This window comes from Pleurodeles waltl, chromosome 7 (assembly GCF_031143425.1).
Source record: "Pleurodeles waltl isolate 20211129_DDA chromosome 7, aPleWal1.hap1.20221129, whole genome shotgun sequence".
NCBI classification, from domain to species: Eukaryota; Metazoa; Chordata; class Amphibia; order Caudata; family Salamandridae; genus Pleurodeles; species Pleurodeles waltl.
Genome location: NC_090446.1, coordinates 595,068,696 through 595,086,354, shown reverse-complemented (window position 1 = coordinate 595,086,354; position 17,659 = coordinate 595,068,696). Strand labels below are relative to the sequence as shown.

At 45.9% G+C, this 17,659-nt stretch overlaps 1 protein-coding gene across 3 annotated transcripts in view; it reads right to left on the bottom strand.

The window, feature by feature from the left end:
- Positions 1 to 17,659, bottom strand: part of BRD8 (bromodomain containing 8) — a 378,782-nt gene that overhangs the window by 207,672 nt on the left and 153,451 nt on the right. For all 3 annotated transcript variants that reach the window (XM_069244463.1, XM_069244464.1, XM_069244465.1), the window contains exons 8-9: positions 2,327 to 2,463; positions 1,418 to 1,633 (exon numbers count right to left, since the gene is read on the bottom strand). In XM_069244463.1, coding sequence (XP_069100564.1) covers positions 1,418 to 1,633; positions 2,327 to 2,463 — 353 coding nt within the window. The remainder of the gene's footprint in view (positions 1 to 1,417; positions 1,634 to 2,326; positions 2,464 to 17,659) is intronic.

The following is a 17,659-nucleotide window of genomic DNA, read 5'->3' as shown; positions in this document are numbered from 1 at the left end:
TACTTGTTATGGCATTTTGGGCAGAAGCGGAATGGGGTCCGTTCCATCAGCCTTGAAGAGACACATGGCCGGGCCGACCAGGCCCCGACGGGGGATCGAAAAAAAAACAAAGGGCCACCGGAACTCTTCAAAAGTCGGTGTCGATCTGTTATAGCTAACCCGATACCGAACGCAAACAATACCGACGATTTTTCCGAGATTCTAACTAACTTTCCGAACCGAAACCCGGAGCGAAAAGGAACACGTCCGAACCCGATGGCGGAAAAAAAACAATCTAAGATGGAGTCGACGCCCATGCGCAATGGAGCCGAAATGGGAGGAGTCCCTCGATCTCGTGACTCGAAAAGACTTCTTCGAAGAAAAACAACTTGTAACACTCCGAGCCCAACACCAGATGGCGGGATGTGCACAGCATGTGTATCTGCGGCTACACATGCCATCGAACATGTATATACACCAAAATAACATAAATACTCAGGATTTCCCCAGCAGAGCAAGGGACAGAAATATTAAGCGTGTCTTAGAGCTTCTTGAAAAGGGGAAAGTGGTGGAGGTTAAATGGGTGGGAATCAGTTGCCATTCACGGAGGCAGAATGTAGCGATTCTTAAAATTACAACATTTAAAACACCATTGTTAAAAAGTATACGGAACAGGAAATTGGTGTACAGCAACAAAGCTGACTGGTTAAGGCACACAAGTGATGATAACAACTATAGATACATGGATGAGAGGCAGTAAAACAGGTGAACAAATATACATATGTAAGATGACAAATAAGGCCAAGCAAAACATACATCGATATCACAAGCAGACAATTAATATGTAGGAAACATCAGAGGAAAGCACTGAGACAGAGAGACATAGGGACACCATAAGTAGACATCAAGAGTGACATACAGATACACAGGGACTCAAGCGGTTGACACAGAGGCAGATACGCAAAGACAGACACACATCATAAGAAAACACATGGACAGTCAGTTAATAAGACAGGAACAAAACTGTCACAGAAACATGCTTAGACAAACAGATAAAGTGACATCAGAAGAAAGCACTTAGAATGAAAGGTAGCTACTGGCATATCACAGAAAGGGTCCAACACTGTTAAGGCATCTGGCGCTGGGCTAGCATGGTACAAGTCCTTCATTACATAACAACTGAGACAAACAGTGAGCAGCAAAGAGACATCGGGGAAATGCTGCAAGTAGGCAGAGATACACGGCAATGACAGAAGATTTTGTTCAGGCAAGAACACACAGGGATACCCTAGGAAAAGGACAAGATACTGAGATGTTAGAAATAGCCTCTGGCATGGGCGTGTGTCTATGAGACAGAGAGAAGTCGTTAGTACATATACTGAGAAGTAGGGCACACTCCCCAACAGGCTGTGTGTGATACAGGGAGTGTAATCCATACCAGCCGGGGACTCGAGGGCAACAAACTGCCTTTCTTCAGCAACTCCGACAGCAGCGGGGAAGAGGGTGGAGTCACCTTCTGTGTCATCAGCTTTTTCTGGGGGGAGTCATCAGCAAGTGGGGTGAGGGGATCTTCCAAGGGGGCTGAAGCAAGAGGGCCATCAGAAGCCCCAATAAAGGAGGCGAGTGGGGGGCTCTGCAGAGAACCCACACTTACCTAGAAGAAAAAAAACAATTAGGGAATCAGATACAGTCCATATATCCATGTATATTTGCAGCTTTTGGTAAATATATCAGATTTACAAATATGTATTTATATGTACACACACACACACACACTGTCCCTATTCATAACTGATGACTGAGGAAACCATCAATGTGCATATGCACCCCAGTCTAACCTAAAAGATTGACGGCAGCATAATAGTTCAAGACATTTGCCCCAGCACAACCTAAAAGTCAAAGTCAGCATACTAGCCCAAGAGAACATGGAGTGAAGTAAGAGCCCAGGGCTGGTGTCAAACCTCAATCTAAAAGACTGGGATGCAATGAGGCCCAGAAGACCTGCAGCAGTGTCTCAGCCCAAGAGAATGGTTGCAGAGGTCACACCCAAACTAATGAATGCGTGGCAGCATTCTACACAGACTATGTGGGCAGATTCCAAGCCAAATGGGCAAGAAGAACATGCAAATAAAGGAGACTGCTAGGAAATGGAGGATTCTAATCCATGAGAGCGAGGCAAGAGGGGTGGAGAGTTCATAACCGCAACATGGACAGAATGCAGCCTAAAATGTTTTGAGACTGTTGCTCTAGGAAGCCTTTCCAGACTTGCAAGGAGAAAAAGACAGGTAGTAGGTGCTGTATACTATCTCACTATTGGTGTCTCAGGCTTTGAATTCTTTGTACCCACCCCTGAACTGCCCTCCTCCACAGCAGACTGAGACATCTCCCCAAGGTTGTATTCTCCTCCTGGTGATGATGATTCTAAAGGAGAGCGTCCCATTGTCACAGTCAGTCTCCGTGGCATGTTCTTAATAGCCTGGCGAGCTAGAAGAAAAAAAGAGCAAACGGTTACAAGATGATATGAGCATCAAGGCAGTTTTCCTTCCAACATTGGACTTTGCCAAAAAGCATTGCTCCATCGCTGTGACAATAATACACCCTTCATCAGAAGTCTTCAACGAGGAGCTGGGAGCTAATGGTAGCTCATCCGCACCCTCAAAGTAGCACTCAAAGGTGAAGTCAAGCCCAGTATCTCTTTTAGAGATTCTGTGCTGCTAAAGAAGGCATCACTGTTCATTTCAGCACAGCCAGCCAACCCAAAGGCAGGGTCTCATGATAGCACTCAAATACACACTGTGTCTGCCTATGGGGGCTGCTGCATGACCATCTGCATCCACTCTCAATCTAGCAACGTCACAAGGAGATTGGCCATGTCATAGGTCATTCTTCATCAGTCGCGCCATGCGTGTGAACAATGCACCATGTAGCCTAAGCATTAACCGGCACTGACCCACTGAAGTCTGAGACTGCATGTTAGTTGGGTGCATGATCAGCCCACAAGCTGAAGAGAGCATGGTATGGATCCATGGCAGAGAAAAGTAAGAGCCTCGTCTGCATTAATTTATGTGTGTATCTGAGTGACAGTGTGTCCTTACCCAATTAATAGTTTCATTCCCTGGTCACTACGCCTCGTTCAAGGACTGCCAAAATTATATTCTAGCCTCTATGAAAAGGATTTAATCTCTGGCACAATTGTATCTGTTCAAAGCATAATGGTGCGAAGCTGCATAATAATGTTCAACCTTGACTATTCTAGGCAATCTTGTGCTAGTTGTTGCATGTTGGCATCCATCACTGTTAAATTAACAGTATGGCCGGTGTCCTTTAAGACATCCCTGCATAATGATGGTGGAGCCACCATCCTAATTAAGGCCATGACTGATATATGGTGAGCATCCTGGCCATTACGGTGCACAGCCTTGGCATATGGTGGCCCTTGAATAATGGCAGGCATTACTGGCATAATGAAGGCATTCTTGATGTTATGGGAAGCATCCATCGGCTATGACTGAATTATCTTGCCAATGGAAGCAGAATCTGTCAATGTGAGGCATTTGTACATTCGAGTACTTGAAAATTACAAGCTTATGTTTGGGGACTGTGCATTTCCTAAAAATGAAAACTGCTATTTTAAAGGCAAAAATGCTTTATCAGAAAAGGTATTTATTTCTTCTGTGAAACTGAGTTTGTTTGCCAAAAACTGAAAGTAGTAGACAAATATGTGTATTTTCAGAAACAGATATGCTGATGACGACAAAAGGGTGCAATTTCAAAACACATTTAAAATTGAGAGTTGATTGATAATTCATGCAGAATTACGGAAACCTTGTGCTGTAAATATGTTATTTGTGCCAGATGGCATGTAATGATTTGTGTGTTACTTCACCAGTCAGGTAGAGACATTGAATATTGATAAGCTTTTTCAGGCATTTCCTCATGTAATGTTGCTTGGAGTGCTTGTGCAGTCACTACCCATAATCCTGCTTACAGTGGTCATAGTGTAATTGTAACACACATGGTCATATCTTACAGTGATAAAATCTGTTTGTATCTCAGGAGGATTTTCGTTGAACAGAAGTAGCTGTTACTATGGAAAAGGTTGGAGACCCCCTGCCCTACACCAATCAGTGTTTACCCACACCAACAAATCAGAAACAATCCAAATTGCAAATGGTCCAAAACAGAGGGGGAAAAAAGGACCAAAGTACAAAATATGACCCATCCACAATTAAATCGAACTATGAGCCAATCATAATCCAGTAAAATATGAGCCAACCAGGAATAACCCAAATACAACACAACCATAAATCCAACTAAATGACGGTGGTATGACTTTGGTAGCCAATATGATGGTTTTTTTTTGATAATGCTCCAGTCGTTTCCCTAAACATTCTGCAAAATATCCGATAAGAAGCAACCATACCCAGCTCAAACTGCTTAACACGGTGGTGGACCGCACACGCCACTACTACTTGGTGGCGAAGTTTGCATCTAAGTACAGTCTGATGGCTCACCTTGGACCTGTCCTTGTTGTGCCCTGAAGGGCCTAACATGGTGGTGTGAGAAAGTAGCCTCTTTCTAGCCTTGTTACCCCCACTTTTGGCCTGTTTGTGAGTGTATGTCAGGGTGTTTTCACTGTCTCACTGGGATCCTGCTAGCCAGGGCCCAGTGCTCATAGTGAAAACCCTATGTTTTCAGTATGTTTGTTATGTGTCACTGGGACCCTGCTAGTCAGGACCCCAGTGCTCATAAGGTTGTGGCCTATATGTATGTGTTCCCTGTGTGGTGCCTAACTGTCTCACTGAGGCTCTGCTAACCAGAACCTCAGTGGTTATGCTCTCTCATTTCTTTCCAAATTGTCACTAACAGGCTAGTGACCAATTTTACCAATTTACATTGGCTTACTGGAACACCCTTATAATTCCCTAGTATATGGTACTGAGGTACCCAGGGTATTGGGGTTCCAGGAGATCCCTATGGGCTGCAGCATTTCTTTTGCCACCCATAGGGAGCTCTGACAATTCTTACACAGGCCTGCCACTGCAGCCTGAGTGAAATAACGTCCACGTTATTTCACAGCCATTTTACACTGCACTTAAGTAACTTATAAGTCACCTATATGTCTAACCTTTACCTGGTAAAGGTTAGGTGCAAAGTTACTTAGTGTGAGGGCACCCTGGCACTAGCCAAGGTGCCCCCACATTGTTCAGGACCAATTCCCTGAACTTTGTGAGTGCGGGGACACCATTACAGGCGTGTACCACATATAGGTCACTACGTATATGTAGCTTCACAATGGTAACTCCGAATATGGCCATGTAACATGTCTAAGATCATGGAAATGCCCCCTCTATGCCATCCTGGCATTGATGGCACAATTCCATGATCCCAGTGGTCTGTAGCACAGACCCTGGTACTGCCAAACTGCCTTTCCTGGGGTTTCACTGCAGCTGCTGCTGCTGCCAACCCCTCAGACAGGTTTCTGCCCCCCTGGGGTCAAGCCAGGCTTGTCCCAGGATGGCAGAACAAAGGACTTCCTCTGAGAGAGGGTTACACCCTCTCCCTTTGGAAAATGGTGTGAAGGCAGGGGAGGAGTAGCCTCCCCCAGCCTCTGGAAATGCTTTCTTGGGCACAGATGTGCCCAATTCTGCATAAGCCAGTCTACACCGGTTCAGGGGACCCCTTAGCCCTGCTCTGGCGCGAAACTGGACAAAGGAAAGGGGAGTGACCACTCCCCTGACCTGCACCTCCCCTGGGAGGTGTCCAGAGCTCCTCCAGTGTGCTCCAGACCTCTGCCATCTTGGAAACAGAGGTGCTGCTGGCACACTGGACTGCTCTGAGTGGCCAGTGCCACCAGGTGACGTCAGAGACTCCTTCTGATAGGCTCCTTCAGGTGTTAGTAGCCTATCCTCTCTCCTAGGTAGCCAAACCCTCTTTTCTGGCTATTTAGGGTCTCTGTCTCTGGGGAAACTTTAGATAACGAATGCAAGAGCTCATCCGAGTTCCTCTGCATCTCTCTCTTCACCTTCTGCCAAGGAATCGACTGCTGACCGCGCTGGAAGCCTGCAAAACTGCAACAAAGTAGCTAAGACGACTACTGCAACACTGTAACGCTGATCCTGCCGCCTTCTCGACTGTTTTCCTGGTGGTGCATGCTGTGGGGGTAGTCTGCCTCCTCTCTGCACTAGAAGCTCCGAAGAAATCTCCTGTGGGTCGACGGAATCTTCCCCCTGCAACCGCAGGCACCAAAAAGCTGCATTACCGGTCCCTTGGGTCTCCTCTCAGCACGACGAGCGAGGTCCCTCGAATCCAGAAACTCTGTCCAAGTGACTCCCACAGTCCAGTGACTCTTCAGTCCAAGTTTGGTGGAGGTAAGTCCTTGCCTCACCTCGCTAGACTGCATTGCTGGGAACCGTGACTTTTGCAGCTACTCCGGCCTCCGTGCACTTCCGGCGGAAATCCTTTGTGCACAGTCCAGCCTGGGTCCACGGCACTCTAACCTGCATTGCACGACCTCCTAAGTTGTTCTCCGGCGACGTGGGACTTCTTTGTGCGACTTCGGGTGAGCACCGTTTCACGCATCCTCGTAGTGCCTGTTTCTGGCACTTCTCCGGGTGCTACCTGCTGCTAAGAGGGCTCCTTGTCTTGCTCGATGTCCCTTCTACCTCCTGGTCCAATTTGCGACCTCCTGGTCCCTCCTGGGCCACAGCAGCATCCAAAAACGCTAACCGCACGATTTGCAGCTAGAAAGGCTTGTTGGCGTTCTTTCGGCGGGAAAACACTTCTGCACGACTCTCCACGGCGAGGGGGATCCGTCCACCAAAGGGAAAGTCTCTAGCCCTTTTCGTTCCTGCAGAAACCTCAGCTTCTTCTGTCCAGTAGAAGCTTCTTTGCACCCACAGCTGGCATTTCCTGGGCATATGCCCATCTCCGACTTGCTTGTGACTTTTGGACTTGGTCCCCTTGTTCCACAGGTACCCTAGATTGGAAATCCATCGTTGTTGCATTGTTGGTTTGTGTCTTTCCTGCATTATTCCTCTAACACGACTTCTTTGTCCTTAGGGGAACTTTAGTGCACTTTGCACTCACTTTTCAGGGTCTTGGGGTGGGCTATTTTTCTAACCCTCACTATTTTCTAATAGTCCCAGCGACCCTCTACAAGGTCACATAGGTTTGGGGTCCATTCGTGGTTCACATTCCACTTTTGGAGTATATGGTTTGTGTTGCCCCTATCCCTATGTGTCCCCATTGCATCCTATTGTAACTATACATTGTTTGCACTGTTTTCTAATACTATTACTGCATATTTTGGTATTGTGTACATATATCTTGTGTATATTTGCTATCCTCTTACTGAGGGTACACTCTGAGATACTTTGGCATATTGTCATAAAAATAAAGTACCTTTATTTTTAGTATAACTGTGTATTGTGTTTTCTTATGATATTGTGCATATGACACTAAGTGGTACTGTAGTAGCTTCACACGTCTCCTAGTTCAGCCTAAGCTGCTCTGCTAAGCTACCATTATCTATCAGCCTAAGCTGCTAGACACCCTATACACTAATAAGGGATAACTGGGCCTGGTGCAAGGTGCAAGTACCCCTTGGTACTCACTACAAGCCAGTCCAGCCTCCTACAGGTGGCTAACCAGACGTGCAGCATGGACATTGGCAAGGGGGCGTCCTAAATTGAGGACAATTTATAGATGTGGTAAGTGCTGGACAGCGAGTTGTCCTTTGCCTTCCTGGCTTGCTACTGTAGCCTCGAAAACTAGCTTTGCCCTGGAAGACAGCTGGGACGGGAGCAACCCAAGCTGGTGGAGAGAGTCACAGCTGAGCGAATATGAGGTTCTGGGTGTGTTATACCACAGGAAGCACAACCAGGCCAGCTCCTTGAGGGAAGAAATGGAAGGACAGAGCACGACCAATGTAGAAGACATTGTGGCGGACCCGGCTTCTCGTGCTGCCTGCAACATGACACTCTGGATTAGTGAAGCAAGCAGACTAGATATCTTTCTCCTGTACTGGGGTGAGACCACAAGTAACTTGCTTCCTTCACACCTCTGTGGAGGTGTTGGAGGGAACTAGCGCACTACAGCCTTCACCGGTAGGAAGGGTCTGTGTCAGCAGACCTTGTGTTGGGGCAGTGTCAATGAGAAAGCTACCTCCTTACCCATCAATTCCCTTACCCCCGCATCCTACCCCATGGGATACCACTAGAGATGTGGTAGCCCAGTAAACCTGCTCAAGGTACTCATCACATCGGGGAACAGGGTAGATATCTGGGTACTGGCGGAACAGAATGAACCTGAGAGACTTCACTGTAGCTCACTGATCCTAAATATATTCCTCACCCAAGGCTGTAACTTAATGGACCTCTCTGAACCATTGTGAGCAGCCATAACGCTGACACTGCTCACATCGGACTCACCCTGGTTTTGCTTATGTCTTTCTCTTGCAACACCTAATCTGTACTGTCTGGCTTCAGCATCATGTCCTTGACCTCCCAAGCAAGCACCCTTATCAGTATAGGGAAATGTGCGGAAGACATTGTGACGCGCAGGGTAAATTAGCTTGAGCAGTGTAGATGAGCGTGATGCCTGCTGAAACCCCCGAACAACGTGGAAAAGTTCATAATATTATTTTCAAGCTTGTCTGTGTAGGAGACTCCGTCTCAACCTTGAGAACGAGAGTACAGGGAGAAGATGAAATGAAAATAAAGGCTGGGGAAGGGCAGAGCAGCCAAGAGACAAGTGCTGATAACATAGCTAGAAAATGCCGCCAGAAAGAGATAGAATCCAAGCTTCGGGTTATTTAAGCACTGAAGTGCAGGTGAGGGATTTGAAGCTCCCAGATGGGGTTGTGAAAGCTGCCATCTTCAGACCCAGTGCTGCCTCCCTGTTTGCTGTTCAGAGACCGTGATGCTTGAGAGGGGTTGAGGTCCAAGCGGGCGGTAGAGGGCTTCCCAGCATTTCGTGAACTAAGTTAAGTTCCACACAGGGATGAAAGGCCTTTGTTTCTCTGCTCTATTATTATGATTGATTATTATGCTTGCACTGTGTTTATAATCTGAAGTATTCAGCTTGTTTATACAGGGAGTGCAGAATTATTAGGCAAGTTGTATTTTTGAGGATAAATTTTATTATTGAACAACAACCATGTTCTCAATGAACCCAAAAAACTCATTAATATCAAAGCTGAATATTTTTGGAAGTAGTTTTTAGTTTGTTTTTAGTTTTAGCTATGTTAGGGGGATATCTGTGTGTGCAGGTGACTATTACTGTGCATAATTATTAGGCAACTTAACAAAAAAAAAATACATACCCATTTCAATTATTTATTATTACCAGTGAAACCAATATAACATCTCAACAGTCACAAATATACATTTCTGACATTCAAAAACAAAACAAAAACAAATCAGTGACCAATATAGCCACCTTTCTTTGCAAGGACACTCAAAAGCCTGCCATCCATGGATTCTGTCAGTGTTTTGATCTGTTCACCATCAACATTGCGTGCAGCAGCAACCACAGCCTCCCAGACACTGTTCAGAGAGGTGTACTGTTTTCCCTCCTTGTAAATCTCACATTTGATGATGGACCACAGGTTCTCAATGGGGTTCAGATCAGGTGAACAAGGAGGCCATGTCATTAGATTTCCTTCTTTTATACCCTTTCTTGCCAGCCACGCTGTGGAGTACTTGGACGCGTGTGATGGAGCATTGTCCTGCATGAAAATCATGTTTTTCTTGAAGGATGCAGACTTCTTCCTGTACCACTGCTTGAAGAAGGTGTCTTCCAGGAGCTGGCAGTAGGACTGGGAGTTGAGCTTGACTCCATCCTCAACCCGAAAAGGCCCCACAAGCTCATCTTTGATGATACCAGCCCAAACCAGTACTCTACCTCCACCTTGCTGGCGTCTGAGTCGGACTGGAGCTCTCTGCCCTTTACCAATCCAGCCACGGGCCCATCCATCTGGCCCATCAAGACTCACTCTCATTTCATCAGTCCATAAAACCTTAGAAAAATCAGTCTTGAGATATTTCTTGGCTCAGTCTTGACGTTTCAGCTTGTGTGTCTTGTTCAGTGGTGGTCGTCTTTCAGCCTTTCTTACCTTGGCCATGTCTCTGAGTATTGCACACCTTGTGCTTTTGGGCACTCCAGTGATGTTGCAGCTCTGAAATATGGCCAAACTGGTGGCAAGTGGCATCGTGGCAGCTGCACGCTTGACTTTTCTCAGTTCATGGGCAGTTATTTTGCGCCTTGGTTTTTCCACACGCTTCTTGCGACCCTGTTGACTATTTTGAATGAAACGCTTGATTGTTCGATGATCACGCTTCAGAAGCTTTGCAATTTTAAGAGTGCTGCATCCCTCTGCAAGATATCTCACTATTTTTGACTTTTCGGAGCCTGTCAAGTCCTTCTTTTGACCCATTTTGCCAAAGGAAAGGAAGTTGCCTAATAATTATGCACACCTGATATAGGGTGTTGATGTCATTAGACCACACCCCTTCTCATTACAGAGATGCACATCACCTAATATGCTTAATTTGTAGTAGGCTTTCGAGCCTATACAGCTTGGAGTAAGACAACATGCATAAAGAGGATGATGTGGTAAAAATACTCATTTGCCTAATAATTCTGCACTCCCTGTATTTTGCTTTCTGAACATCGTAGTGTGAGCTTGCTGCAGTAATTGAAACATGCATTTTGGTATGCAGTTAATCAAAGCTAATCCGAAGTATTCAGCTCGTTTATATTTTGCTTTCTGAACATCGTAGTGTGAGCCTGATGCAGTAATTGAAACATTCATTTTGGTGTGCAGTAAATCAAAGCATATCTGAAGTATTCAACTAATTTATATTTTGCTTCCTGAACATCGTAGTGTGATGCATTTTGGTATACAGTTAATCAAAGCTTATATCTGTCAATGAACTCTTTGCTTATATATCTATATGCATAAATGCTCTTTGTAGTGTACTCATATATAAATAGATGCTTTCCATTGCTATTCTTATTCTACTATTGTTGATGTGCTAAATGCATACATTTACCTGAAATTCTAGTAAAGCTAAATTGTATTCATAATTGGCGTGTGGTCCTACATTGAGCGTCCTTATTGACTTATACCGAACAGGTGTCAACCAGTCACCTGGACAAGACACACCCTCTCGCACATGCACGCCCGGAGAGCACCTTTTATTGTTATCAGTTACATTGTTTCCTTATTCTCTTTACGATTTATTATGTATATACGCAACTCATGGTTAGTGCAAACATACACTACATAGGATAATCCTACACACAACAAGTAGCAATGATGAGTGTGCTAAGTACTAGTACACAAAACTAAAGGGTATGTAAGGTTTGTATACTGTAATTGCCGGACATATTATGATATGAGATAATCTTTGTATTGTACACTTCTACGAAAATGAAGCTTGAACGTTGTATTGCATAGATGTGCACCATACAGCTGTTATCCAATTCCCAAAACTAATAAAGAGATATAAAAAAAAAAATACCACTTCGTGTTGGAAGTGGGCATAACCCTGTCCCAGAATTCCTAAGTATGCCATCACAAAGATGGCTTCTTCTGAAAAATGGGGGTGGTACTAGCCTGGGGGTGGTACGCCTACCAGACTAATTTTCCTGCCTGTCCAGGTTCCAAATGGTCTCCTGTGAGGGGAGCCACGTTTGCATTTCAAATGTGGCAGCCCTGTCTTAGGAAGGCTAATTAGCAGGTTATTCTGTGGGAGGGGGCGTTACACCTTCTTCCCAGAGAGGTTTTTGTTCTGGGCCTCCTGAGAGAAAAGGCTCACACCCTAGGGATCCATAACGGTGTCAGGCTGGCAGAAACTGGTCAGTGAGCACACCAGAGGCCGGTAGTGTTTCAGGAGGCACCTCTAAGGTGCCCTCTAGGTGCATGTACTGGTAAATCTAACACTGGCATCAGTGTGGGTTCACCAATATGAAATGTTTGATACCAAACATCCCTATCTTCAGTGGAGCAATCATGTACCTGGGGAAGCCGTGTTGACCAATGTCCAGTACATGCATTTAAAATGGCTTCCCTGGTCACTTACTCGTGTAGATATGCCCTCGCATGTAATATAATTCACCCTGTTTTAGGGCTGTTAAACCGGCTAGAGGGGTGACTTACATATATTGCATGCAGTTTAAGGGGACATGGCACACAGCTGTGTGCCATGTCATGTTCTCACTTTTGTCTGCACCAAGACACGCAGCCTGCAATGGCAGCCTGTCAAGTGCTTGGTGAGGGGTCCCTTAGGGTGGGGCACAATTCGTGCTGCAACCTTTAGGGACCCCATTTAGTACCCCAGGCCCTAGGTACCAGGCGTACTATTTACTAGAGACTTACAGAGGGTGCTAAAGGTTTTGTCAACTGGGGAAATAACTGTGCAGTATTGGGAAAGAGATCTGGCACTGGGGACGTGGTTAGCAGGAACCCAGTGCACTTTCAGTCAAAATCACACCAGATACCAAGCAAAAAGTGGGGGGTGACCATGTCAATAAGAGCCACTTTCCTACACAGAGCACAAGCCATGATGGATAAATACACTCAAACAGCTTCAGGCTCCTTTTCACTGCCTGGTGGAAATACACAGCAGCTTCTTAGGCAATCACCCACCAACACCATCTTCAAGCAATCCAAAAGTCATGCATGGCCCTACAGGATAAAGTAAGAAGAATGCAATAGACATCTTGCTGTTCAAGGAAGACCTATAGAGTGTGATTGAAACAGTGACTAAGGTAGAGGCTTTCAAGACACAGTTCAGAAACTTAAGTCCATAGTGCCCCACTTGTCTGCAGCATCTAAAACCTTGGAAGAAAGAGAAAACGTTGATGAGAGGGTGTGAAGAAATAATCACAGTTTTTTAGGGTTCTCTGTGACTGTAGAGGGTACCTAACCTGAAAAATCCATGGAGACATTAATTACTTTGTTGGTACCTGCAGGTAAGCATTCATCCGGCTTCATCCCTGTGAGAGCATACTAGACACTAGTGCACCAGCCCCTCACCATGTGGGGGTTGTTGTGGTCGAGCTTTGGGGGAGCAGGGTCATCTTTTCTTCTTTTTGCCAAAATCATAAGCTACAGGGACAGAGATGTCATCCTCGAGGTGGTCAGAGTCTCCAATATATACCGTATGAGGTAGCGGAAGTCTTTTGACACACTTAAGCAAAATTTGCAGGCCATGAATATAAAGTATATGCTTATCTTTCTTCCAGGCTCAAGGTCATATGTGGCTTGCAGACCATCTTCTTTAATTTACATGAACCTGCTTGGGATTGGGTGGAGGAGAAGGAGGAGTTGAGGAGACAGTTGGATCAACCTTGAAAAGCAACACCCCTATGTACGACACAGGAAAGCGGTTCCCAGGCAGCAGCGACAACACCACAGATGGGGCACAGCAGAACAGCTGGGAACTGCTGACTCAACTGAAACTGATGGGGACAATCTGGGAGGTACTATCACTGCTGACTCAACACCAAGTCCAAGTGGAGTAAAAGTCTTGAATCCCAGAGGTGGAACGGACCTCACAGGTTCAACAAGCAACTCTGTCAAGCCTTGGTGCAGTAGCCAGGAAATGCAGGGACCTTCTTATCTGTTACTGGTTGGTTAACAGTATTCCTACTTGGGCCACTCCACAATCCTGTAGCATGGTGTTTAAAATAGGCAACAGATGCTTCAAGGATGGATATATCACTGAAGGAGTTCTGGGGAAGTGTGGGTGTTTTAAGGGTTTGTTTAGTTGGCTCCAACATTGTTCTGTGGTTTACAAGGGCACACATTGATTCTAAAACTGAAATTGAGGGAGCAAGAGATGCTGAAAACGAGGGCCAGGTTGCAGCTTAGCTGCAAATAAGAAGTGTAGCTGTTGAGAGAGGCACTCGGAGATACTTGCAACCTGCATGGTGGGGAGCTTCAGAGACTCCTATTGGGGTGAGTGAGCAGAAATGCACTGCCATAGGTGGATAGAACATCCATGAAAATGTTGTATTGAATGTTTCTCCCAAACTCCTTACGCTTTCGGCCCACTTGGTGATACAATTAAATTAAGACACTCTTATCCAGGACCAGGAGTCATTGTCTTTAAATAATAGTTGCCTCACGGTTGCCTCCGTCCCAATTGCAAAGGTTCACTAGACAGAGCAGTGTCTTGATCTGGGTATTTATCCCTACAGCAGGTTTTGTTTCCAATTTCTCAAAAATAGGCTTTACGATATGGTTTAAGGATGTAATACACTACTCGCAAGCATTTCTCGTCTGGTTTAGGACAGACAAAATAAGGATACTTCATATTTGAAGCATGGCTCAATGAAATGCATAGTACACGAGGTAGTAAGTCCTAGAAGTCTCAGAGTGTCAAATTCTCCTTGGGAGACCTTATCTCCACACAGGAGAAATGTCTCTTCGATTTCTACAGCAAAAATATTTTTTTATGAAATTCATCCAATGGAACAGAATCATCCATTGCAACAGAACCAGTGAATGTTTGGCTTTGTTCAACAAAAGCTGTGGAAACGCAAGGTTTAGAGAACCAGTGTAGTTGATCATCCACTTTGAAGAAAATCTCATAAGGTATGAATCTCAGGTGGACTGTCATCAAGGCTTGACCTGGAAAAGTATTACAGAAGCAACATTCAGGCAAGATATTCATGCGTGACCCGATAACATACAGAACTTAAGCCACACCTTTCTTGCGGATGGCATTATTTTGCATTTGAACCTTACCTGTAATGTGGAATCAGATGTCTTAAAAATCTACAGTAAAGCACCTATCCAATTACTGAAGAAATCACAGAATTCCAGGATGCTGATATCAATCATGAACAGTCCACAGACAGTAATCATGGGGCCTAAGAGACCCCATAGAGCGTTATCCTAAGCCAAGCCTAAGGTGGTCTGATATTTAAACCTAGAAAATTCAAGAGAACGTTCAAGTATGTTTACTGCAGGCCAAGAGGGAGTTCAAGGATAGATGAATGTGCTCTGAGACAGACTATCAATAGCAAGAACACATCAGTCTCGGAGCTCATACTACAAAAATCCGAACCTGATGGTGAAAGAAAACAATATGAGATGGAGCCTGTTTCCTCGAGAATTGTAAACTATATGGGAGGGGTCTTAACAGTTTTCTTTACTCTGACTTCTTTTAACAAAAACATTAAAAACCCAACACTAGATAGGAAGAATATGCACAGTGAGTAGCTACAGCCGCACATTATACAACTATTTTATGATCCAAAAGGGTAGACTGGTATCCCTGCTCTATGGAAATATCACAAGGCAATCCTTTTGCCATTTTGTGTCACATAGACAGGCACCATATTAATAAAGGCTGGTGCATGAAAGACCATTGACTGCGTATCAAGCCCTTGTGGGAGGTGCTCTGCCTTCCGAGGGGGCAGAGGGATCCAATACTCTAAAACAGAGACCACTGCCACCTCCTCTTTCTTTTCTGTGTGAGGTTCTCCACCAGCACAGTAGATTACTCTACACACCTAAGTATACCTTTTTGTAGTAGATGTGGAACAGACAAGAAGTGGGTGAAAAATGGGGAATACTGACAGCAATATGGTATGGGTTGTGGGTGAAGTATGGTAGGGGTCTAAGAAGGAGAAAGAAGCAGTTTGTGGGGGAACATGCTAATACAAACAGCCACACACAAAAGGGTAAGAGAGGGGTGTAGGAAAGTGACCTTGTTGACATCCCCCCCCCACACCTTTTGCCTGATACTGATGCCAACTTGACTGAGAGTGTGCTGGGATCCTGCTAACCAGGCCCCAGCACCAGTGTTCTTTCCCAACAACTGCACCATTGCTTCCACAATTGGCACAACCCTGGCACACAGTTAAGTCCTTTGTAAAAGGTACCCATGGTACCAAGGATCCTGTAGCCAGGGAAGGTCCCCAAGGGCTGCAGCATGTATTATGCCACCCTGAGGGACCCCTCAACAAGGACATGTACACTGCCATTGAAGCTTGTGTGTGCTGGTGGGGAGAAAAAGAGAAAGTAGACATGGCACCTCTCCCAGGGTGCCATGTCCACAACCCACTGCCTGTGGCATAGGTAAGTCACCCCTCTAGCAGGCCTTACAGCCCTAAGGCAGGGTGCACTATACCACAGGTGAGGGCATACCTGCATGAGCAATATGCCCCTACAGTGTCTAAGTCCATTCTTAGACATTGTAAGTGCAGTGTGGCCATATTGAGTACCTAGTCTGGGAGTTTGTTATTACGAACTCCACAGTTCCATAATGGCTTCACTGAACACTGGGAAGTTTGGTATCAAACTTCTCAGCACAATAAACCCACACTGATGTCAGTGTTGGATTTATTGAGAAATGCACCCAGAGGGCATCTTAGAGAGGCCCCCTGTATGTTAGCCAAACTGCTAGTGCAGGACTGAACAGTCTGTGCCAGCCTGCCACTCCAGCTAGTGGAGATGCCCGCTTCCCCTCAGACAAAGCCCCACTTTTGGTGGCACGTCCGGCGGGAAAATTAGGGAAAGCAGGGAGGAGTGACCACCTCAGCTGCGACCACCCCTGAGGTGTCCAGAGCTGAGGTGACCCCCCTCCTTGCAAAATCCTCTATCTTAGTTTGGAGGGCAGGAACCGATAGGGTTAGGTCGGTGTTCCCCTCCCCAAAGGGAGTGGACACAGCAAGGGTGTAGCCGCCCTCAAGGACAGTAGCTAATAGCTACTGCCCTCTGACCTCTGTAACGTCCCTAAATCCAGGTTTTAAGGGCTCCCCTGAACCCAGTTCGTCAGATTCCTGGTGACCTAACAAGAAGAAAGAAGAAGGACTGCTAAGCTGAAACCTCAGCAGAGAAGACTGAGGACGCAAACTGACTTGGCCCCAGCCCTACAGGCCTCTCACCAGCTTCAAAAGCTCTGCAAGAAGAAAGCGACGCATCCTGCAGGTCCAGCGACAGCTGAAAAGCCCCCAGAGGACTGCCTGCATCACAGAGGACCAAGAACTCCTGTGGACAGCGGCCCTGCCCAAAAAGAAACTCCATCTATGGACTCCGGAGCCACCCTGGATTCACAAGTCTTGTCCACTCTGCACTCAATGCCCATGGCCCGTGTCCAGGTGGCCTGACCTACTAGAGCTGGTTCATAGGTGATTCTGAGCAAGTGTCCACCTAGGTTGACCCCTCTTGTACAACACAACAACCCCTGCAGCCTGAATACGGAGGACCCCCGTGACCGCAACAGAAACGGACTAAGATACAAGTCACCAAAAGGTACTCTGTGCCCGCAGCCTCCGGGCCTTGGGGAATCTAAACTCCGGTGCAGCAACATCCAGCAGGTGGCCCTCCTCCTTGTCCAGACTGTGGTTTTCAGGAACTGACCACCTGGACCAAGCCTGCTGCACCTGGCAGGCCCGTGTTACTGGGTATTTGGCGTTAACTGGTACCCCTACCAGTGGATTTCCTAACCCCCAGAGACTGGAACTGTAAGTTGTGTACTTACCTCGAAACTGTGTTAACGTTTCTACTGTTTCTGAAAACTGCACTGTCAACTTTTAAAACAGATTATTGCCATTTATCTGAAAACTGTATAACTTGCCAATTCTAACCAAAGTGGTATTGATACACATGTTGAATACTTACTTATTTATGTACTTACCTGCAACTTGAATCTTGTGA